The sequence below is a fragment of the Colias philodice genome, chromosome 5 (assembly GCF_061535455.1).
Source record: "Colias philodice isolate Cphi_HAF_F1 chromosome 5, ilColPhil1 Martin Lab GWU primary, whole genome shotgun sequence".
Taxonomy (NCBI): Eukaryota; Metazoa; Arthropoda; class Insecta; order Lepidoptera; family Pieridae; genus Colias; species Colias philodice.
Window position 1 is genome coordinate 5,287,187 of NC_143090.1, and position 25,775 is coordinate 5,312,961.

At 33.0% G+C, this 25,775-nt stretch overlaps 1 protein-coding gene across 1 annotated transcript; it reads right to left on the reverse strand.

The window, feature by feature from the left end:
- Nucleotides 1–1,790: 1,790 nt before the first annotated feature.
- On the reverse strand, nucleotides 1,791–25,759 carry LOC149488417 (uncharacterized). The gene is made up of 5 exons (XM_089695548.1): nucleotides 25,594–25,759; nucleotides 3,347–4,792; nucleotides 2,981–3,162; nucleotides 2,667–2,881; nucleotides 1,791–2,514 (listed from the first exon to the last, which is right to left on the reverse strand). Exons 1-5 carry the CDS (start codon nucleotides 25,619–25,621, stop codon nucleotides 2,286–2,288), a joined length of 2,100 nt encoding a protein of 699 aa, XP_089551674.1. The 5' UTR covers nucleotides 25,622–25,759; the 3' UTR covers nucleotides 1,791–2,285.
- Between the last annotated feature and the right edge of the window lie 16 nt (nucleotides 25,760–25,775).

Consider the following 25,775-nt stretch of genomic DNA (forward strand, 5'->3'; position numbering starts at 1 on the left):
CTTAAGATGTTAGTTGAAATATTCCCTGCACGTATTTCGTTCACGAGTCGTATCGCAACGCTACAGTTAGGCGTGCTACACACGTTTTCGGGTTGGCATTCATCTACTACTTCAGGCTAAAATATTATCCAAAAAATCATCCATCCATCAGGATGAGGGAAGACATAGCGATACAAATATTATATAAGAGCAAGCAATGCCGAGCCGGTAGCGTGTAGCGTGTCGCTCGGTGGTGACGGCGCGCGTGTTGCAGAGCGCGCGCACGCGCCGGCGGCGCAGTACTCGTACCACAGCATGTTCGTGGCGGCCACCGAGAGCGCGGCGCTGTGGCGCTGCAAGTCGTGCGGCAAGGAGGTGTCCAACCGCTGGCACCACTTCCACTCGCACACGGCGCAGCGCTCGCTGTGCCCCTACTGCCCGGCCACCTACAGCCGCATCGACACGCTCCGCTCGCACCTGCGGCTCAAGCACGCCGCTCTGCTCCTCAAACACTAAGCGAAACGGACGCCACCCGACTCCTACCTTGCTCTCGACGTTTCTCCTTAGTGTGCCGTCGTTTTGATGGTGTATTTGTTACGTAGCGTTTATCGCACGTTTTCGTGCCGTATTTATTGTTCTGTAGTTATGTATGTTGTACTAACAGGGTAATTTATGACGAATTGCGAAGATTCTACCGGTTGGATGTCAGCTGTGAATGATAAGTTACAGTTTTTTTTTCGCTACGAAAATTTTAAATATTATTTAATTATATGTATGTATGTACTTCAATTTTGAGAAATCTAGTCTATGTGTAAATGTAATGCTTTATTGAAAGAAATATCTATTATGTGTAAATACAATTTATAAGTATATATACCTAACAATAGCACAAGACATTCTTCGTTCCTTTGCTTACATAATACATATAACGTAACCATAACCATAAAAAAAATTATCCGCTGTATGATAGGCATGATTTTAGTGTTTAATAATAATTTTGTACAGATGTGTCGATGTTAAATGTGTATTAATTCTGTAATACGAATGTTTGAAGCATTTTAAGATCCATAAACAGTTTATTGGCCAAAAATTGAGTGGGGAATGAAACGCTAAGACTGAATGGCAACAACTTGTGATTGACGTAAACTGAGGAGTATGGACTGTAAATAATTAGGTAAATTACGAATCAAAATTATTGTACGTATACTAAAAATATGTTTGCTCCAACGATGATGTTAAAACTCAATGTGTCTATCACCTTGAAAAATAAAGGAGCTATTTTACAAATTTCTTAAGATATTATTCCAAATTATATTTTTGTAAAACTATTATCTGCAAAAATTGCATTATATTAGGTGTTTATGTATTAGCTTATAACGGTCCAATGTCGTTCATAAATGTATCTGTATGTATAGAAATACAAGTGCGTAGCCACGTGCTTAATCATTCGTGTATAAAACCTTTCTAGGATCTCAATAATTTATTCTGATATTACAATTTAATATAAATACATCCATATAGTCAGATTTAATCTTCTTAATACTTAATAAGTGTTTATCCATGTTGAGTCCCAATCTAAGAATGTAGTTAATCAAAGGTTTCATAGAACAAATTAGTCGACATTTTTATTTAATTCTCTCATGTGTATTGTTATGTTCATAATAAATATTCAAGTATTCGATGTTTCTGTATGTTCCAGTTGCTAAAAGTAGTCATAAGTCAACCAATTGCACTTTGTAAATAGTTCATTAAATGTAAGATCTGGAAAGGTGTTTTATTATTATGGGTAAAATTTAATGAAACAAATAAAATCAGACAATTAGCAATTTATTGCACCAATTAAAAATATCAAAGTATTCAATTGATAGTTTACAAATATACTTAACACTTATTTAGTCATATTGCACACCACTCACAGCTTAATTGGAAATAAATAGGAATGCATCATTAACACATTCTAAAATACAAACATATCAAGGTAATACATATTAATTAAAAATTTCTACGATTCTGGCCTCAAGAATATAATTTCACAGTATAATACACAAGATAATCTTACATCTAACTTAATCATTCGAATTAAACATGGCGAAATATGGCAAGTTTAATTCCTATAAAATAAAGTTTCATTCTGTACACTCTTCAAACAACTTAGAAATGACATTTGATCAATAGAGCTATTTATAAATAGTTCATAACTAAAACTATCACAGTTGACTTAGGATTATGAATATCTTGTAACAGGTATTTTTTACAAAAAAACAAATGTCCTTATGTTTTAATTTAACATGTATGCAAACGTCCTTTCACTCGTGTAGTCTTTCAACATTGCCGCTGGCACCAGCAGATTCAACAATAACACCTGCGTTGCTTATTGATCTTCCATCATCATAGCTTCCCTTGTCCTCTGCACTATTCGCTTCAGGAATCTTTTCACTTGTATCTTCATTATCCATTTTTTCTGATGCCGTTTTACTTTTATTTTTGTTTTTCTTGAATTGCTCTTCCATTTCTTTAAATTTTAAGGTCAGATATCTGTAAAAAGAAACAAGCGAAACATTAATGAGTGAATATACAATAATTATAGTATGTCAGACCTATTTTGTGAAGTTTTACTTAAAACATATAGTTAAGCTATTTTTTATACTATACTATTTTTTTTATAGATAATCGTTAGGATTACTTACTTGTCAACTAATGGACCACTGTAGTCTTCAGGGAATTTTGGAGAATGCGGCAATATGAACTTGTAGAGGCTCTCATTTAGAACATAGAGTTGAGCTGTAGAGGCGCATCGCACATTGAACCACCAGTCACACGTTAAAGCCGCCTGAGAGAATATTGTGCCATTGGGGCACAAAAACGATGCTTGACCGCCGTTTAAATCGCAATAGTGCCATACCTGAATAAACAAATAAAAGTTATATTATAGCCCCAACAAGATACTAAGGTAATAATAAAAAATAACAAATAATGGCAATAAAAGTATAAAAAAACTTACTTGGCACCGCGTTTCAGGATCGGCAAAAAAACCTTTGTAGCGTTGCGTTTTACAGTCAAATTTTGTGGGTGGAATGACGGTCAAGATTGGATAATCTATACCTGGTCGACCTGGTGTACCGCCTTCATCATCAGAGTGTATTTGAAGTGGAAATTGTTGACTGCTTCCACCGGATGAATAATCTGAAAAACATACAAGCATATTGAATAACGACATTGAAAATATCATAAGCCAGAAAACAATTAAAATCTATAAATTTTTAAAAGAACTGAGAAGAATAACTGACAAAAATTCAGATACTATACCTATCTTCATTTTTATTATTTGTTTTCAATTCAAATTAATCTATTTGACGAATGTACTCACCATCTAAATGTTGAGATGGTGTATTAACAGGAGCTAAGTAAGGTTCTTCATTAAATTCCACGCTGTGTGGTGAGTCTAAAGTAGGTGGTGTTGGCGGTGTTAGTGTAGTTACTTCTGGAGCCTCAAAAGCTTTCGGAGTACTGAGAACTGGTGCTTCAACTACATTTTGTTGCGCTTTTAACGTGTTTAAAACTTGAAGTAATGTGGCTATTGATGCACTGACATTATCTTTTGTTATTGGCTTAGGTATAGATTTATTTATCTGCAAAGAATTAAGAAGTTCCGCTAAGCTCACAGTATTTGTTTTCTCATTGTGGTTAGGTTTAGATATATAAGAGGGTTCTTCTAAAACGTATTGATAATTAGGTTTTTTGTTAGGGATTTCTTCTGAAATTTCATCAAATTCAGGTACTCGTTGATGATAGGGCTGTGGTGTTAAATGGGGACTTTCAGTGGCATGTATTTGCGAAGATAATATTGGTCTAAATCCACCTTCAATTACAGGCTCTGCTAAAGGTACAACTGGTGTTTGTTTTTCGTAATACATTTCTGATATTGTTGTCGGAGGTCTCCTTGTCTTATACTGCTGATTATTATAGTTCTGATAATTATATTGAGGTTGAGTTGGTTTGGGTTTTATATAAACAGATTCCTTTTGAATAACAACTGGATGATATTGTTGTCTATTAAGTTCAACTTCGTCTGGTTGATTAAGGTATTTTATTGGAGGCGTTTGCTCGTAGGGGACTAGCTTATATTTCGTAGCCTCCTCTTTTTCCAACAAGTAATATTGTATGTTTGCGTCCTCGTTTTGGTGCACGTTCAAATATGGCTTTCTTGTTGGTTGCGCAAATGGAATACTTATTGAAGGTTTATTTGGCTTGATATATCTATCATAATCACGTTCCCCTTGGACATTAAAGCCTATTGGCACGGGATTATAATTAGGATTAGGTTTGTGGGCCGGCTGATAAAATGCGGGAAGTATTTCTTTTAAATACAGTTTAGTGGGATTGGCTGAGGCAATATTATGTTGCGTCAACCGATTACCATGATATCTTGGAATATTTTTATGTCTGCTAAATGTATGAATAACTCTCTCGTCTCTTTGATTCGGTGTTATATTACCCGTCTCTATAATATGTGCCTTTTCTACTTCTACAGATTTTGCTTCTTCTTGCCTGGTAGCTGGTGTGGCAATATCATTCGCATAATAAAATGTCATGTACGGAATTAATCTCCGATATCTTTCGTTGATCCCAATTTTAGTAGAATTTATTTTCTCTAAGTCTCTAGTTGCTTTATATTTACTAGTTGTTGAGTAGTCTGATCTGGGTGTCATCATTTTTAAATCATTGAGTGTTGCTATTTCCATGTGACTTATCATTTTAGTTTCGGGACTGTTTCCATTTGATGAAATTGTGATTGATGTTATATTGGGGATGACTGAAACAAAAAAGTATAATAATACAATTCTTGTGCAATGATAAAAATAAATGTATATAAATGTACAGTACTTAACAAATTCGTATTTAAAAAAAAATTGGTGGTCATTTTATTTTATGTCTATTAACTAAATGACAAAGAACTAAGTGACTTTCTTATTGCCTGTGCCTAATAAGTTTAAATGTTGTTTTTCACCTACGACTAAACAATAAACATGTACAAAACAATATGTAGGTACCGTGTACAAAAACTAAAACAAATGTAACATATTTATACCAGGTTTTAGGAGCAAAAATATTATAAAGCTAAAGAGATTGTTTGTTTGAATGCGCTAATCTCAGGAACTACGGTTGCGATTTGAAAAATTCATTCAGTTTTAAATGCCCATTTATCGAGGAAGGCCTATATATCATCGCGCTAAGACCAACAGGAGCGGAGCAACGCAGGTAAAACCGCGGGGCACAGCTAGTTATGAATAAAATTTTAGAAGCAATAATTTTAAAATATACAAGTATCTGTACAAGAATGTTGAAGACATAAGACAAACAAACAATGAGTGCGATAATTTGGTACTGTTGTAAGAAGGCCTTTTAGTTTTTGCCCTACATTTAATAACCTTCTCCTTCACAGTGCGTTGTTTTATTTTTCTTTCCATGGATAAAAATGTTATGTTATCATCTAGAAACGGTACCTTACAGTTTCCTAAGAGAATACCTATTTATAAGATAGAAATGTCAAGTAGTTAGGTCAAAGCTCTATTTCCTTATTAAATTTATAAAAATATTTATATCCTTGTTAAACATATTTTCAATATCACCTGCATAGGTATTATACATATAATATTTGCGTACACCTTTGCATCTATGAGTAGTAGTAGATATTATTTATTCAGAAAAACTCTAACCAACATGCATACAAATATTATGCTCCAAGATTTAGGCGGAGGACCCACAGCCAGGAAAATTATAATTGTACCGAAATGTAAGTATGTATTTAACTGTTAAACAAGCAAATGTTGTCAAGATGGTAGAAACACGAGAGAGGACTTTGCGTTTGTTTTTATCCCGAAAAGTCCATGGAAACGTACCTATATGTACCTATAATGCCGGTAAAATCCTGGGTTTGCCTTTTCCTTTGACTACGTGGGTTAAAAGCTAGTACAATATAAATAGAGTGGATGAATACATATTATATATTTAAAAATTGTACCTGTAGGTATAGTTAAATTGTACACAATGAGCCCAACAGTGACCATTAGACAAAGGTTTTATAAATCATCGGCAGCTGCGCTTGCAAGACGTATCAAACGAATTTAACCGTAAACTGGGTTAATAGATCTAACAATAGAAAATAATGAACTAATCAAGAATTGTATGAAATAATATCTAGCTATATAAATAATTCATAGTCATACAATTTAGAAAGCTGCGCACATCTATTTTATGCCTTTATTAACTTTTTAAACATCTACCCCGTCTTTAACTCTGAAATTTTAAATTTAAACATATTATTTACTTGCTGAACCGTGAACGGATGTAGAACGTTAGCTTGTTATATTTTATTGGTCACTGAAGCCTTGAAGAAGTGACTGGACTCAGATCCGTTTTCTGAACACATTAATGACAATAACAATACACCTACCTAATTAGTTACCTGTAAGATACTTAAAAAATAATAAGTTTTCAATTTTGAAGCACTATTATACTTATACATATACTAAATACAAAATGCCGAATAGAAAATAATGTAGGTACCTAACTAACTGAAAGTATCAAATTTTATGCAAGGCCTTGAATCAAAAAATATCTTAAGAAATGAAACATTTTCTTGTAGATTATATCATGCACTTAACCTAGTACATACATTAGCTTTTGTTTGAATCTCAAGAACTACCGGACTGATTTCAAAAATTATTTCACAGTTGGATATGTAGGTTCATGAGCCCTGAATGCTAGAAGCTATAATTATTTAAATCCCGGTCGAAATCAGGCTGCTCGTATTCATTTATAAAATTTAGTAATTAGGAAGCATCGAGATAATTAGGAAGCTCAATTATCTACATATATAATGTAAGTACATAAAGCTTAATAAATTTTCAAAACCCTAAACTGCCAACGTGCAGCGCATGTTATCTTATTTATAACATCATTTTCAATTAATAAAAAAATATAATCTAATCGTCAATATATTTTATACCTACAGTGCGACACAAAAGAGATGAAAATAAATGAGGGCGCCACCGTCGCTCATATAGCAACACTGATACTGCGACGCAAGCGATCTTGATACTTGATCCAAAAATCTATATAATATAATCTAAAATAAATACCGCGATTTAAACCGTTATAATTGTTTCATTGTAGCAATAGTGTAAATTTAAGACAAAAATACATTAGTATTTTAATTGACCTACCTAGGTCAAATTTTACTTATTAATGTATTTGGAATTAGTTATTTTATAAAAATCGGTCAAGTGTTTAGACTGCAGAGGCGCACATAGAATCAAACATACAAACAAACAAGCATACATGCAGCTCAAACACATTACCCTCTTTCTGGGTCCGTCGGGTAGAAAAAAACAAGGCGATTTGAAAACCACATATTTTTATTTTTTTTGTAGATAAATTTTGTACATTAATATAATTCATCAAAATCTAAATATTCTACTCCTTCAAAGGACTGATCATCACTCTGTTTCGAAGTACTGGCAAGAGGGTACTGGGCATCTTCAGTATCTGTAAATATGATACAGTAAATATGATTTTTTTCTTATGTTTTGATTGATTAATAGATAGATAGCTGTATGAAAACAGTTATCACTATACTTTGTAGTAAACTCTAAACTAGGTACTTTATTTGAGGCTGGTTGGATTGGATATAACTTCTTGACTCAAATTGTGCTGGTCGCACTATAAAAACTAGTTTTTGTTTACATACAAATAACCTCAAATTAAATTGCGAAAACGTAATAATCGCCATACATACATACATTAAACACTCGTCACTAATGGAATATTCTATTTTACGTAGTATTGAGCAAAAATAAATGGAATCTCACCGGTATATTCTGCTGTACGTTTGTAAACGTTTTCCAAATCAGTCAATAAATTTCCAGCTTGAAATTCGGACAAACACCGAATAAAAACTTTATACACCACATCACGGACACCGCTACGTTTAACCTTTTTCATGATGTCTCCTTTTTTATTTAAATTTCTTGTTCTAAATAACAATTTTATCTCAATAATTCTCCACTTCACGAAAAAAACAACAAATTTTTATTCAACTTGACAGCTACATTGCCAATTCAGGGTTGCCAGGTAATGAAAAACGAATTAGTTCCAAAATAATTAATTTCATCTCTTTTATGTCGTACTATACATGATCGCATAGATAATATCACAAACCAAATATGATTATACCTATCAAAATATTTTGGTTGTGAATGGCGGAATTGAAAGCTTTTGTCGGTTTATTTGCAAGGTCTTATCGAATGTTGTTACATAAAAACTTGAAATAATTCATCACATTATCAAAATTAATTCATATTATGTATCATTACTTATATCACAGACTAATGATAATATACTACGTATACAATTATAATTTCATCTTATATCAATTATAATTTTATATATACAGCTTATATCAATTATAATTTCATCCATTTAATAAGTCACATGTTATTATGTTTAAATTATTAAAAGTGTATAGTGAGTGATATACCAATATGAACCCAAAATGTTTATTATTGCTTTAATGCCTTTTTAAAGCTGTTAATGGTTTGATTAAATTTATATGGGGGGGCAAGTATCTCGCCTTGCGGCGGTGTTGTTAACAACTCCGGCTGAGTGGCCAGACGGCCGGAGCCTAGGGCGACTAAGTCAGGAACCTACGGACTATCCGAGCGTTGTTGTTTGAAATTTATATTATTATTATTTGTTGTTTTCTAGGAACTTGTAATATCGTGACCATACTGTAAATGTCTCATTAGACCCACGGCATTCAAATGTGGTTACTCGCTATATTACGAACCAATAGATGTTTATTGTCTTCCAACTACTCACGATACTGAGCTTTAGATCGAAACCATTAATAATTTAAGTCTAGTACTTATTGGAAAAATCTTATTGTTAAAAAATTATGTACAGTACCTATGTAGTTAGATTCCTTTTTAGAACACGCTAAAGCCCTTTGCTTTAATAGGACATTATAGGACATTATTACACAAATCGACCTAGTCCCACAGTAAGCTCAATTAAGGCTTGTGTTGTGGGTACTAGGCGACGATAAAATATAATATATATATGAATATATTAATATATTCATATTACATATTTATATATATACATTTTAATTTGTAACCTATTGCAAAAATTCAATAATAATATATCCATCTCATAATGCATTTCTAATGTATTCTTAGTTGCTAGAAAGTTATGAATTTCTTAAGCGTTTTGACGAAGAAAGCTATTTAAAATAAAACTATGTAACTAGTTACAATATTATTTCTTTTAAATACTTATTTTAAATTATCTTAACATTGCGTTATAACGTTTTTTATATTTCCAATCTTTTTTTATACTTAACTAGCTTTCCGCCTGCGGCTTCGCCCGCGTTTTCAAAGAAAAACCCGCATAGTTCCCGTTCCTGTGGGATTTCCGGGATAAAACCTAGCCTATGTTACTCGTGGATAATGTAGCTTTCGAATGGTGAAAGAATTTTTAAAATCGGTCCAGTAGTTTATGAGCCTATTCATTACAATCAAACAAACAAACAAACAAAGTTTTCCTCTTTATAATATTAGTGTAGATTTTAAGTTAGCTTATCCTTAAAAATACAATACGACATCTGTTTGTACTTTTATTCAATTAAATTTAAACATAGTACTCGCAAGCACATGAATAAATTACAATTTTATGTTATAAAAACAACCGAACTACATTTAGATACTTTACCTGTGCATGCTAATGAAATACTTAAGTACATATATTCTATCAACCTATATGAATTTTAAAATCAATGTACCTAGAGATAATTTATATCTAACTCTATCTATTTTCATCGGATAACAAAGATTTAACTTCCAAGATTATGTGAGACAATAAGATTCGCGGCTATTATTATACACCCACCTCACACCTGCCTAAATTATACAGTGCTCGGTTGAAGCCAATGCTTGTCACATTCAGAGTAGTAGCGGTATAGGTCGTTTAGTGTCATAAAACGTGATCGTCGCTCAGATTCACCCAAATTATAGAAAGCAGTCATTACAGTGAAAGCGAAACACGTCCACCAAGTGACTCCAAAAGTGGTTGCATAAGCATCGTGTTTAGATACTGATTAGATGAGATTGTATGGCCACGCTTAAGGGCGCGTATAAAGTCAAATCACCAATCAACTTTTAGTTGATACGTGTAGTATTCAAGACCAAATATAAAAAATAAAATATATGTAAAACTTGATGATATTTTCGATTATATTGTCAGATCAAAAACATAAAATATTGAAATTGACTCGATAGAAAAAATTCACGAAGTTACCTCTAAATTTCACACTTTTACGTTTTTTACTGGACATGGTAATACTTATTATGATTTTTTTTTCATAAACAATTATATTAAAACATTTGCAAGATATTTGTCAGAGCATTTTGTGTAATTACTTTTAGTTTTGGTTTAATCACGATAAAACACTTTTGGCGCTTACTATATTTTTAATTCCGCAAGAAATCATCTTCCATCGCACGTTCCGGGAGCTAAAAACATAATTCTATTTCATTCATCAGACGCTATCGCTCCGTTGAGACGAGTAGACCACGCTAAAATTGCTGCGCCGTGTTTTATAATTACGCCGAATATTGATTTGTTGAAAATGGTAAACAACAAAGAAACGAGAACTAAAGAAGATTCAAATTGAAAAGATAACTAAATGTCGAAGGTAATAATGTATATAATGTATAATATAATAGTATTGTTATAATATTAATAAATAATAATTATAATATAAAAAGATAAGTCTTGATTTACCTATTTGAGAAAGTTTAGTTTCTGTAAAATAATTTCCGCGGGCTGAGTATTGACGCGATAGCAGCAGCAACTATAGATAGGTAAATAAAATTCATAGTGGTACCTAATTCTTACAGTCGCGGTGCAATCAATCAAGTCAAGAAAGATTTATATTATTATTATTACTATAGACAGATCCTATATTCGCTCCAGTAAATAATAATATAAATAATATGTAAACCGGTTGTGAATAGTACATATATATTATATTTACAATCTGTATTAGATAATCATACATAACATCTATACATAGGTATAACAAATTCGTACGAAAGTCAAAACTGTACTTACATTGAAAAGGTATTTTTTTATAATATACATATGTATATGTATATATAATATATTCATAATCTGTATTACATAGTAATATGTAGTACATATCTATACATAAATATAGTTTTTAGAATTTTTGTATGTCTGTCTGTATGTATGTCTGGGCTCTAATTTTGGTGCAGATATAGCTTGAGACCTGAGAAAGGTCATAGGATGAGTTTTATCCCGTAAATAAAAAAACTGTCTGTGTTTGTCTGTTTGTTTGTACACGCTAATCTCCGGAACTACTGGACGGATTTGAATGAAAGTTATTTTGTTGTGTAGGTACTATTATATTATCCGGGAAATATAAAATAATAATTTATTTTGAAAACTGAAACACCTGATGCAGAACCGCAACAGACCACCTAAACTATAGATTCATTTGAGAAAGTTTATCCAGGCGAGTTTGGATATTATTATTTGTGTAAATTCTGTAAATTCGTTTCCGCGAGTTGAGTATTCATGCGACGATATTTATAGATACCTACATTCATAGTGGGTACCTACAATTTACAAAGACACTTTTTATACTTAGTTATGTAGGTACCTAATTCCTACGGTCGCCTTGCAAATGCAATCAATCAAATTGACCCTGTTTGAAAGTAATTTACTAATTTCACAGAACAATTTTAAATTTGGAAAATGTGGACCCTCTCTCTCAACCTGTGTCTACTGACTATTGCCACGCAGAAAAAAATACTCCAGAAAGGTACCTGCTAAAGTTACCAGCTCTCGATAAAATAATACGTAAATTTCGAAGAACTTTGTAATATTTTATAAAGGATAATTTTTATTTTTATTTTTAGAATAATTGCTGAGTCGAAAAATGTCGTACAATCTAATAGTCCATTGAATAAAAAGTTCTAGAGTGCGTGAGTTAGTAACGTAAGATGTTTCTTCGGAAACATGTCAAGAGTCCCTAGGTAATAAACATACTAAAACCCCGGGCCACTAGGAGGAGCCCCGGAGTGGGGGGAGGGGGAAAATGGGTCCATTTTTTCATTTTTCGCTTAAATCTCAAAAACGGTACATGTTAGAGAAAAACTTTCAAGGAAAAGTTGAAAGGCCATAAAATTATTTACAAGTTGTACCTGAATCATTTTTTCCTATATCCTACCGTTTCTGAGTTATACGCAGTAAAACATGATTTTGGCTCAAACAATTTCCACATCAATCGATCAAAAAATATTTCTTTCTTCCAAAAAACTCAAAAGTGTAACTTGTGACCAGTACTGATAGATTGCTCTTAATTAGGTCTATAATTGGTAAAATAAACACATTCCTCCATGGAAGCCTTTAGGAGGAATCGATTGTCAAAATATTATATTAGGGCAGTTTGAGTTACTGGACTTGATCTTTTTATTTTTTTCTTCCAAAAAACTCATAAGTGCAACTTGTGACCGGTACAGATAGATTGCTCATAATTGGGTCTATCATTGATAAAAATACCAGATTCCACCATGGATGCCTTTAGGAGGTATTGAATTTTATTAGGGTAGTTACGATACATGAACTTTTTAACTAACTACCCTTTTTTTTTTTTTTTTTATGTTTGTTGGCGGCATGAGCGGAACACGTCTCAAGCCGCCTCACCGCACCGGACGATGGATTACATTCCCCGTTCCACCGCCCGGTAACTAACTACCCTAATAAAATTCAATTCCCGTAAACGTCTCCATGGTGGAATCTGGTATTTTTATCAATGATAGACCTAATTATGAGCAATCTATCTGTACCGGTCACAAGTTGCACTTTTGAGCTTTTTGGAAGAAAAAAAATAAAAAGTTCATGTATCGTAACTACCCTGATAAAATTCAATTCCCCGTAAACGCCTCCGTGGTGGAATCTGGTATTTTTAGCAATGATAGACCTAATTATGAGCAATCTATCTGTACCGGTCACAAGTTGCACTTTTGAGTTTTTTGGAAGAAAGAAATATTTTTTGATCGATTGATGTTGAAATTGTTTGAGCCAAAATCATGTTTTACTGCGTATAACTCAGAAACGGTAGGATATAGGAAAAAATGATTCAGGTACAACTTGTAGATAATTTTATGGCCTTTCAATTTTTCCTTGAAAGTTTTTCTCTAACATGTACCGTTTTTGAGATTTAAGCGAAAAATGAAAAAATGGACCCATTTCCGCCCTCCCCCCACTCCGGGGCTCCTCCCAGTGGCCCGGGGTTTTAGTATGTTTATTACCTAGGGACTCTTGACATGTTTCCGAAGAAACATCTTACGTTACTAACTCACGCACTCTAGACCCCCCTTGGAGGGACTCATTCAATGGACTATAACCAAATTAATCAAAATAAAGTTCTGGAGGAATGTGTGTCGTCGACTGCGTATGTTTATTTAAAAATAGTATCTATACTCGCTATTTCGACAGACTTTTTTTACGGATTCGTGCTCTATACTGTTTCCCTAATATTGTTTTTTTTTTTTTATATATTACCATGGACTAATAGAATATATATTCTATTAGTCCATGATATTACATACAGACAGTTTTTTTATTGTTTTATAATATGTATAGATTATCATTAATAATTATAAACAAATAATAATAAAAAGACATATTACATAATTTGTGATGATTTCAACTTCACTGTTTTATACAATTATTTTAGACAACATACCTACTAACTACCGAAAATACGCGTTGAACGAGCGAAGAATATTGTGTATAATTTAGCGTGCGATGAACTTTACGTACGTTGGATGAGCCGGGTGTATGAGGGTATTGTGAGGGCGCGCGGCATGGCGCGTAATGGGCGAGGCTTAATCGTAGAATTATCTGGCTTTATACGCCCTCTTAAACGGTCACGAATAAGATTATCATGTATCCGAAATGTTATGATTCGACTAAAAAAAATTGAAGTCCATCACTGGATTTTGTTACGTAACTAAGATATGTTACTATTGGTGTCAGTAATAATTACATACCTATACAATTACCTCATCATGGTATGAATAGGTAGAATCTACAATCATTACGAAAAAGATTAAATATAAAAATAATTAATTCATTCAGACACAAATTTTGATAAAGGCAGCTTCTACTCGGATTAAGTAAACGAGAGAAACCTAAAGGGTTAAAAATAAAATGACATTATATAAATGGTAAATTGTAAAATGATAATATGTATTTAAATAATTAATGTAATGTACTAACATAGTAATTAAGAAATTACTAACAAGTGGACCTATGATGTCTTATCAATAAATAAATTATTATTATTATGTTTCTCTGTTCCATAATACTCGGGTACCACCAGAAGGACGGTACCCGGATCTTTGGAAGGCTTACGTGGGGACACGGATCCAACACGCAGAGGCCCTTTCGAGAATTTTAAAGTGTTGTGGGACACCAGCCGCAGCCTGCCCATGACTGCACTATAGAGATACAGCCCTAGGCAGTCCGCGGCCGATGTAGGACTATTGCAAGATAAGGGAATAAAATAAACTGGGCTATGGAATGGGATGTTAATGGACCGGAATTAAGGACTATGGAAGACTATGGCACCTGCCTTTCTACTAAGATAGAGCAAAAAATTGTTGGCAGGTGGTGACTCGCCCTCTCACTGTATGGGCCCCCGAAATAAGTCGCTGCAATAGTGCGACAAGGGGGCAACATATTGTGAGCAGCTAAGGGTGGAGAGGCGTCCCTGGACTTTAAACTACGATCACGCGCTCCCTGAGGGTCCAGCATCACGTGCCCACTCGCCACTTACGCTTCGCATCCACCCTTCGAGCTAAAAGCTCTCGCGACTCCACTCTGGCCGGCCGGTTAAGGCAAGCCAGAGGTGGGGGTCCTGTCCTCGTCAGGCTTCACTCCGACCGGCCGGTGAAGGCGAGCCGGAGATGAAGACAGGGGCCTCCCCCGGGAGCACTCGGTTCCCGCGGGGTCGCTACTCCCCGACACCCCGCCACAAGGTGTCCTGCGGGTTGACTGATTGCACGGGTGGAATATCTATTGTCACGTAGACAATAGATATTCCAACCGTGGGCGATGGGGTCGTCACATCCCTACGCCCTTATTATTATTATTATTATCGTTTGGCCCTAAGAGTGGTGTGAGTGCCCTCATTCTTATTAAAAACCTAATTTAATTCATTGACAGCTTTTACAGAGGCGGTAATATGCATTTCCTGCCATGAAAATATCCAGCTATTGCTTATGATCTCAGAACGTGAACAATGAAACCTCCTTTAACACCGTGTAGGTAATACCTACAAGGTGTAAAACTGCGAGCGTAACATACATTATTATGCTATCCACTCGCTTGTTTTATACAACAATTACGAAATATAGTTGTATATCTAGTAACAAATGAGTAGCAATGACTAATACCAGTTGAGCAAATAACTGAAGTCCTGGCTAGGGACACCCGTGCTCTATATCTTACATTGACTTTCGAAAGCTCAAAGATAACCTCGAGATTTGCAATGGTCTGGCATCGACTGTCGCAACCTTAGTATGCAGTGTTTATAGTATCATAGCCTTTCTCCACACAATTTACATGTACATTTGTTATTGGCCCGATAGAGAAATGTAATTCACTTCACACTTTGGCGTTTGCTAAACTTACGCATACAAATGTTTCCTAAAACCACTAAGCTATTTTCGTAATTATACCTATATGCGTTCCTGCCTACAAAAGAAAAGACGTCATTATCTCTTCTTATTATACACTAGCTGCGCTTCGAGGTTTCCCCGCGTGGCTTTGCTCCTGTTAGACTTAGCGTAATGATGTATAGCCTTCCTCGATAAATTGGCTATGACACTGAAAGATTATTTCAAATCAGTCCAGTAGTTCTTGAGATTAGCGCGTTCAAATAAACACACAAACAAACTCTTCAAAAAATATTAAAATTTAAGGAGTAAAATACAATGAGTGTAGGTAAGTAGATAGTAATTTTTGACATACAGGTGCGCGAAGCTGCAAGTGGGAGCTAGTTTTACAAGAAAAAAATTGTCGTGAATGTTAATTTCATAATTTACTTAACGACCTACAATCAAATTAATGTTCAACTTGCTGTTCATCCACAAATGGCTCGGTCCTCACAAATACGTACCTAAATACCTAATATCCGCTTATATGGCATTCATTGAAAGTTGCAAGTCAATTTAAAATTCTAATAAAGATACATATTTCATGTACAACGACTTGTGTAGCAGAGTTCAATTAATATAAATCAATTTAATAGAAAAATACGACTTAAGAAATATTGGAAGGTTTTTTACGAATCGATATTATTAAGGACATTACCTAGCTACCTATCTAGGTCCCTCCCTACCAAGGTGATTCTTAATCTAACGTTCCCTTTTAATTACAATAAAAAAACTGGTTACCAAGTGAATATTTTAAAAAAAGTTAGAATATTTCAATGACTAATTAGAAAATGTAATTTAAATATATTATAGTAAGTATATAGGTACTAAAGATTTTTTGCAGAAGTTAGGACACAAGTAAGTATACGTAAGTATTGCAGTGCTTGCTTTGGACTTGATGAATATTTTCGGAATGTTAAAATAAATGTCCCGGTTTGGCAGGACGCAGAAGGCTACGTGTCTCTAAAATCGATCAGTGAAACAGATGTATGGTTAATGCATCTGCCCCATACTGCACTAGGGGACACGGGACTTCAACTTCGGAATGTTTAAGAAGATATTGCATAGATACCCATGCGACGGCTCTATACGGGGAAGAAGCTGTGGCTCATGTCGCATTCCCACCGAGTGCATTTACATCAAACGAGCGATTCATCATTCTAACCCCACTATGTCAAATTATTTTAATGTAAATCGGAGTTGAGCATTCTTTCGCTGTTCTTAATGCTTTCGATTAAAAGATTCTATGCAATGTTCTAATGCTGAACAACACTGAATACGAGTTTTCGTTTACACCAAAAGATCACGAAAGCATGCTCTTGCTCTAGCTCTAACTCTATGTTCGTTTGATGTAAATAGTTTTCGTCCTTGCGAAAAAAAATCGAAGATGAAACCGATACATTATTAACTCCATTAAATTGACAACCTTCTAGTTTTTGCTAAGAGTTTTTGTAATAGCTTAATTATTATTAATGGACATATTTCACAAAAAAAGTTAATATACTTACAGAGATTTTTAAATTCTAAACATTGCAACAAATTTTAACTGGGTCAAGGAAGTTTTACGCTTATATTATGTACGGTCTATGTATGTGTTGATAATAATTTATTTATATAAAGCAAATAGAAGCACATTACACCTATTCTAAGAATCATTTAATAAGCGGTCTGGGCTAGTACCTATAAGTACCTATTAGATACATATTTGATATTTAAAGTCAATAACAAAAGTCAAAACCTACACACATAACAATATGTAGGTAGTTACGTTTACGTATCTTCAATAATGTTATTAGTATCATAACTCTACGCAATGGGAACTAATCCCCTTATCTGATAAGTCTGTGCTTCAGTACCATAATATGACCCTCAAAAAATTAAGCCTTTTTTTATAGTGGGGAAATCTTCCAAAGATACCCACTGTCCCCGGGGAAGGAGCCGTCGCGTCGGTTATGTCGGATTCTTACCGATTAAAACCCCACTGTGTTCCGTCGAGCCGGGCCGCGGGTATTGGTTGGAATTCTTCCGCGACAAGTACCTACCTAATATTTTACATTCAATAAATGTGTTTCAGCGTGTCTGGTGATCAGCGTGTCAGACACGCTGATCACCAAACCGGAAAATCCCATGTGTTAAATAATAATGTTTAAGATAGATTTAGTTTTATATGTATGTTTGTATCAGCAATAAAGGCTTAAATAAATAAATAAAATGTGTTTCAATAAGTTATTTACCATTTTAAATAGGTACATTTAGCAATAGAGAGAACGATTAACAATAACGATTTATGTCCATCTCATCATTGTAATCATAAAATATAACTTTAATATAAATTGGATAAAATGCTCTATATTTCCTAAAACAACGATCGTGAAGGTTTTCCACTTTATTAGAAGAATGCCTGAGCGTCAAGTCTAGACTCTTATTAAATAATAGATACCATGAATAAATAGCAATTCATATCTGCTGTAAAATCCTGTAATTTAAAGTAAGTTAGTACACTTGTTGGTTCATCATAGCCTTATCGCATTGGCCATTTCTTATTTGGGTTAATTTGACCTTCACGCATCATTTTAACAATGCCTACAATATAATTAATCGATAGTTGCAAATAGTCTATAATTAAACTACATATAGGCTACTGTTTCTTCATCGTTATTCATTGTCATGATGAAACGCTATTCTTTTTTATAAGTACTTTGTACACTGTTATTAGGTAACCTCCAAAATTCTGATATTTGCATATATACATTGCAACAGCGTATTTGTTTACAATAGAATCGATAGAATTCTTGAAGCATCAAATCGTTTTATCGTGAAATTTCTCATGCATAGGTATCTAACATTAACGCGTTAACGTATTGGTAAGTTTGATCCATGAGACTTTCCTAGTACAGTAATATAATAATTATCTTCAAGCTGCATAAGACATATAAACAATAACATGTGAAAGAATGGATACTTTCTTTATTATTGTTTATTATAAGTCATATGAAATCGGGCATAGATTTTATCTGAGAGAGATCAAGATAGAAATATTAGGCCCTCTGTATCTTAATAAATAATTTTATAAAATGTTTTCATATGAATAAGAAACTCATAGCAACTTTTAATAAAATCAGTTGTTGCAGCTGGAGAGCATCAACACAGCGAGACGGGAAACATTGGTATATATAATTAATTAAATAGGTATCCCATTACACCTCGGAAAAATGTAGTTATGTACTTAAATATAAACATAGGTAATACATAATTTTAATAATAGGTACGCATTATTCGAGTTACTTACGCCTTATGTAACAACTATATCATATATTTTTAATTACAGATACGTAAACAAGGTGAAGTATGTAATCGTGGCAATTTATCGCCTAGAATTTAACAACAGTAGTAAATAATTGTCAAGGGAGGGACCCAGGAGAGCGGCAAGCTGTCGTCAAGCTTGGTGGCGCTGTTGCAACCGGCAAGTGGGTCAGCGTGACTGTCGCCGAGAAAATGTCCGTTCTGCCTTTATCTGATACACATTACATGAGACTAACTAGTTTAGTCCACTACAGAGGTCCATGACACAACTATTTTTGGTTAATACTAAAAATAGAAGTTTATTTATACATGGTGAATATCAATTTTAAAGGCGGATTTTTTATGAAATTTTGTTCAATTGAATCCAAAGATGAGAGTTATGAATGTAGGTAATCCACAGAGGTAATCTATACCTACTTATTAATACAAAGCGGCAGAGTTTGTTCGTTGGCTTGTCAATATCAGTAAATACTGGACCAATTTCAAAAATTCTTACTCTATGTCTATTGGATATTTACTGTAAGTACCTAATTCCAGGAGGCTAAATTTGCTATAGGTACCTATAATTTATGTGCAGGCGAAGCCGCTGCCGGAGCTAGCAAATTATAATATTGATTGAAGTTTAAAACCCAATCTTTATATTTTTAAATTAGGTGTTACGTATTATACAAAATATCTTGATAGAGTAGTGAATACCTAGTTCATGCAATACTACGTCGGTAGCATATTTCATAATGTGATAACTGATAAATCTCCTATAAGTAGATATGCAGGCAGAACTAATAAGAATATTCTTCACACTCTATAATTAGCTGATAGCTCCAAATTCTACATAAATATAAAATGTGAAAGGTAATGTTGTAATTTCACATCTTTCTATTTAAAAGCACTATAAAAGTTATAACTTCATTATTGAAGCTCTGTATTGACACTATTGTACTGTGTACTGTGTGGTATTTTATGTATAATATGTAATTGATAAGTTATTTGATATCAATTATACCGTAGAATGATATTTAACTTCTCTATACAAGAATTAAATGCCTCTAGTCGCATAGAATGCTTATTATCTTTGTGTGATTATTAAGTTATCTACGTATTGTTCACAAGCAAGGTGAATATCTACAGTTGACATGACATTGTGGTACACCGTGGGAGCGCTAGCGCGTTTAGGACAATTTAAACGATCTTTACCTATCTACTGCGCAGCACAATAAAATATATTCGTGTTGTCTTAAATATGGTGTGGACGTAGTATTATTTGAATATACTTTTTTATGTTTCTCTATTCAGCACTGCGCTTATTTAGTTGAATTCAAATTTAGTGAATACTAATAGGAGTTTCTTCTAGGCCGCCGCGGCCGTGCGCAAACTATGATCGCATCACTGCGAGATAACGGTCAAACATCTGCCTCTTTTGGATAAAAATAACGATGTTTAAAAACAAACTTTTCCAATCTATTAAGCATATTTGATTGCGTGATACATAAATTAATATATCTAATAGGCACAATAACGTGAATAAGATTGAAAATATTGTGAAACATTAATTCATTTAAATTGTATTGTAATTAATGTAAACGCAACTTTACTCGTTTTATTTACACAACTAGATATAAGTAATTTAATTTTAATCAATAAGACAATTTAAAAACAACTGTTGTAAGACTCCTGTGTAAACCAATTATATTCAAGAACATAATACTTATCTTACGACGAGAGAATTATTGTAATAACATACTTTCGATCGAAGATATAACACTAAGAAAGTTCTATCAAAACTAGTACTTTGGTCTTGGTATATACTTACAGACCTAAGTTATTGAACTTACCTATCCTATCTTTCTAACATTATAAATGCGAAAGTTTGTGAGGATGTGTGTGTGTGTGTGTAGGAAAAAACTACCGAACCGATTACAATGAAATTTAGCACACATATAGAGGGTAACTTGGATAGGTTTTATCCCGAAAATCCCACGGGAACAGGAACTATTCGGTTTTTTTCTTTGAAAATGCGGGCGGAAAGCTAGTACATAATAATTGATTGCTGCCTATAAAGAGAATTCAAATGTTTTATGTGTAGAACAAAAACCTGATAGTTAAAAACTTTTCTACCCCGCTAAATGGACAATAGTCTGCATATTTAGAGAATAAAAGTAACCGGATAATAGCAACCTTTACAAGGCCATATTTACACGGCAATAATACTTAAGAGTTAAGACGTATGAAATGTTTAAGAACTTCTTTTTGGTATCTAAGTATAGCTAGTAGGTAGATACCTACCTACTTACAAGTTACACTTTGGTAGGAACTGTTTGAAAACTTTATTCAACTTTTTATCAATTTTGTTATATAAAATACTTTAAGATATCTTGTCTACTTTCCCACCAAAGTTTATCAGTAGAAAAATTACGTTCCGCAATAATAATTAGCATACGAAATTCCAAATGTTCCTAGATGATTTCTCAATTAGATTATGTTATTGCGACAACAACTTGTCATAATCAATAATATCTAGTATCTAGGAAGATTGTTATAACTCATTTAAATTCTTTGTAACCAGTCAACTCATAACTAATTTACCTACTTATCAAATCTTACGTTACGCTATTGAATAAAAAAATGTACAGAGTATTAAATAATAAAAGTGGTCCTACGAGGATATTACGGACTATATGCAGTATGTGCCTACCCAATTAATTACTCACGCAATTGATATATGAGTGAAAATTTCATTGAGAGTAAATAACCAGAAAAGGCATCGTGCATTCGAGGACAGCAACTGTTTATGTTGCACATGCGGCTTGTTGCATATGCATGAACTCCGCAAAAACCGGCCAATACGAAGCATTGAGAGGAAACTGAAACTTGGTCTGCGATAACACGCTTTTTATGAACCCAAGTCTAGTGTGCCCAATAAACATACCGACAACTGCGGACTTCTTGTACATAATGTAACTTAAATTTATGTTGAGAAATCGCCATATTTTTTGCAATGATTGCTTTTTTGGTATAAATTTGATATTATATGTCAATAGATTAAGTGGTAATTAAGAGGTTATTAATGTATTTACAAATCTTATTTTCATAAACATTCGTAACTAATTAGTTATAGATTTTTTTATGAATATTTTAATACTTTAAGTTGCACAAAAATGTAGTAAACTATATTAGCAGCGATACAATCAGCTTTTTGACCTTCACTTTCAGACTGAAATACTTGCAACGTGACCAGGAAGTAAATTATTTATCACTCTGACCACAGTATTTACTTTGAACAATTAAATATGGCTATACACCAATTATACTTAGGTATATTCAAACATTAAAGTAGAAAAAATGTTCGTAAATCGTAATGCATAAAAACTTAATAAAATGATTCAATTAAATTATTTTGCTTATATTTTTTTAACCTTCACGTCAACAAAGAATTCAGGTATATTTTATATAACAAAATTGATAAAAAGGAGTTTGTATTATTTAATAGATTCTCAACAGCTACTGAATCTATTTTCAAAAATATATTCACAAATAGGCTGGTACACTACATATGTATTATGTGTGATAAAGACTTTTTCATTGAATATCAATTCATAGCATATGTTTATATTTTTATCAACTTCGTAGAGTCCAAGTGTAAGCTAGTGGCAAATACATAGTTAATATGACATTAGGTGAGCGACTTTTACTAGTTCCACCTCAGAGTTCCACACACAAGTTTCCAAGAAGCAATAAGCAATTGACATTACATATTTTATTTCAAGAGCAGTGAAACTATTAGAACGAGTTTAGCTGTCTTATGGAAGTCGGTGAGAGTGCAGGAAGACCAAGAAAAAGATGCAAAGCTATCACTAACATAGTTATATGTTATACCGGATGATAAAATAATAATTACTATTAAAACTTTCTCGATTACCGAATTTAGACTGGCTTCCTGTCAGATACTTAATATCAAATATGCAAATTATGTATTTTTGGAGAAAATTTTATTCTTGGAACCTTAAATTAACATTGATCTTGCCTGTTTTAACATAATATCTAATAATTCATAATTTATTCATAACTAGTGGTCCGCCCCGGCTTCGACCGTGGTATATATATTTAGTATCCTATGTCCTTCTCCTGGCTCTAAACTACCTCCCTGCCAATTTTCAGCTAAATCGGTTGAGTTATAAGTGGAGTAACTAACACGACTTTCTTTTATATAGGTATGTATATAGATTGTGTAAGTATCTAATAGTGTATAGTAATTGTGTTGGTACTTACATAACAAAATTTTATAATACTTTTTTATGAACGATTTTTCCAACACTAATGGTAAACTTGAAGTTAAGTTTGTAGATGCCAAAAATGTAATTATGTTATTCACATGACCAATAAAATTCCAATTACCAAATATATACATAACCATAGGAGTATCAATCACCCTACAACTTGGAACGGATATCAATTTTATGAGATTCCAATTAAGATGATGATTAAACTACATCCCTTAAAAAGCTACATTCTAGAAACCGGAGTATCAATATGAATTGGATTTATTTATGAAGAACTTGATGTAAATTACTCAAAACGGTAACATTAATGCAACTAGCGCAGCCACGAAGGGTGTTGTAAGGCACATACCGAATGTTTATGCAAGTTGCACTGACTGTGATTCAGATATTTACATGTTAAATTATATTTACTTTTATTTGTTCTAGATTAAAACATTCTAAATTATTCTAGTTATAGACTTTTTCTTAAATATCTACTGGTGTGATAGATAAGGGATATGATGTAATTTTGTCACAAAATAATTTCTATTTTCTACTATTCATGGATATTCAACATCTCTCCCATCCAAGTTTCATATACCACGTGCGACAAACTGTGTTGCACATCGTAATAAACTGGTCGATGGTCATCGCCGAAGGTTGCCGGGGTCGCATATTGCTGTCATCAGTGAAAGTGCATGCGTGCCTAACGATACATCCACTGCAATCATTTGAATCAATGTCCATCGCCTGTTAATTATTACGCGTTATGTACCTTTAAACTTGTTATATAAAAACATTTGCACAACTAAAATCCGAAGTACTTAATTGGTTATAAAGTACTGATCACAAGTAACTGTGTTTCTTAGGTAGAGTGGAAAAACAATCATGAAAAAGTATAGTAGGTACACATTACACACTTATGTACGAATCACCTGAATTATATAATTCATTGCGATCATCTAAAACGATCAATAATAATATATTGACACAGGTAAAAGTATGCAGTTATTTTATTTCAACATACAATGATCACTAATCAAATTGGATAACATATCAAACGTTACGATTTTATTGTGTTAATCTAACGTAATGAGTGCCGTAATATGAGAGCAAGTGGATCGGTGCGTTAATTGCTCTAACTTTGATTATACGTGCATCGATACGATTTGGTAATTCATAAAATTTGTAATTTGTAGAAGAATTTGTTTTGAAAACAGTTACTTTTTTTAATAATAGCAACCCTTATAATTATTTTTGGCATCTCATCAAAGAATTCGACTTCGATAAAGAGTGAAAAGAGATCTTATCATGAGTTTATTCAAGTTCCAATTTACCTTTTCATTACGATTCTCTACAAATCAGTCATATGTAGAGTTTTGAAGGTTTTAATATGTTATTCTTGAATCTTACTTTTAACTAATAGGTTACTAATATAATTATATTATTCCTTATATTGTATTCCTTCCTGGTATTAAACTAGTTGGATACCAAAAATTTTACCGAAGTAAATTTATACATTAACCCATGTAAAAAAAATTGTTTCGAGTTATTATATTTTTTAGAGTAAAAAGAAACAAGACGCAGTGTGCGATAAAAAGAAATCTGGTACAAGGTTAGGCACAATTAGATATTGCAATAAAGTATTATGTTATAATAATAGTAACAAATTAACTAATTGATAGTCTCCATAAAGTTGTGATATATTTTTTGCAAAGATTTGTCATTCAAAAATCCTCAAGGTGTTTGAGCCCAAAATATAATTTATTTAAATAAAACAGCAACACTTTATACTTTCATAGGGAGTTCAGTAAATATATAATTTTTATCTATTAATTTCTTTCAGGCAGGTTAAAAGATTTCATTATTACCTACGGCTTATCTTAATTTTTGCATTACGTGATCTGACATTGGACTTGGGCTTATTGTGTTGTTGATTCCTAAACCATTATATTATTTGAGGTCAGTGTAGAAAGGAATAATATTTGTTGAAATTAAACTGAGATTTTGATCGCTACCATTCGTAATTAGTAGACCATGTAGCATGACTACTGAAATCGATATCTTTATTTTGATTGCCGGAATTTTAATTGATAGTTAATTGCAAGGACTTTAAGATTGAAGTCATATTTCAGTTACTCCACTTATTAAAAAAATCCCATTCTATTTAATAAATACATATTAATTATAAGCATTTTTGAAACTTTTATAAATAACTAAATAAATTATTTTAAAATGGTACTTACCGCATAATATTAGCATCCAAAGCTTCATTGTTATCGTGTAAATCCAACATTCAAATGAAAAATAGCTTTTTATATGAAATGATATAATCGTAAATATCTGCCGAGCGAACTAACGCATGCGTTTATCACGGTTCACGATACGAATAACTTTGAGAGCCAACCAAAGCTACGGGTGTTGGTAA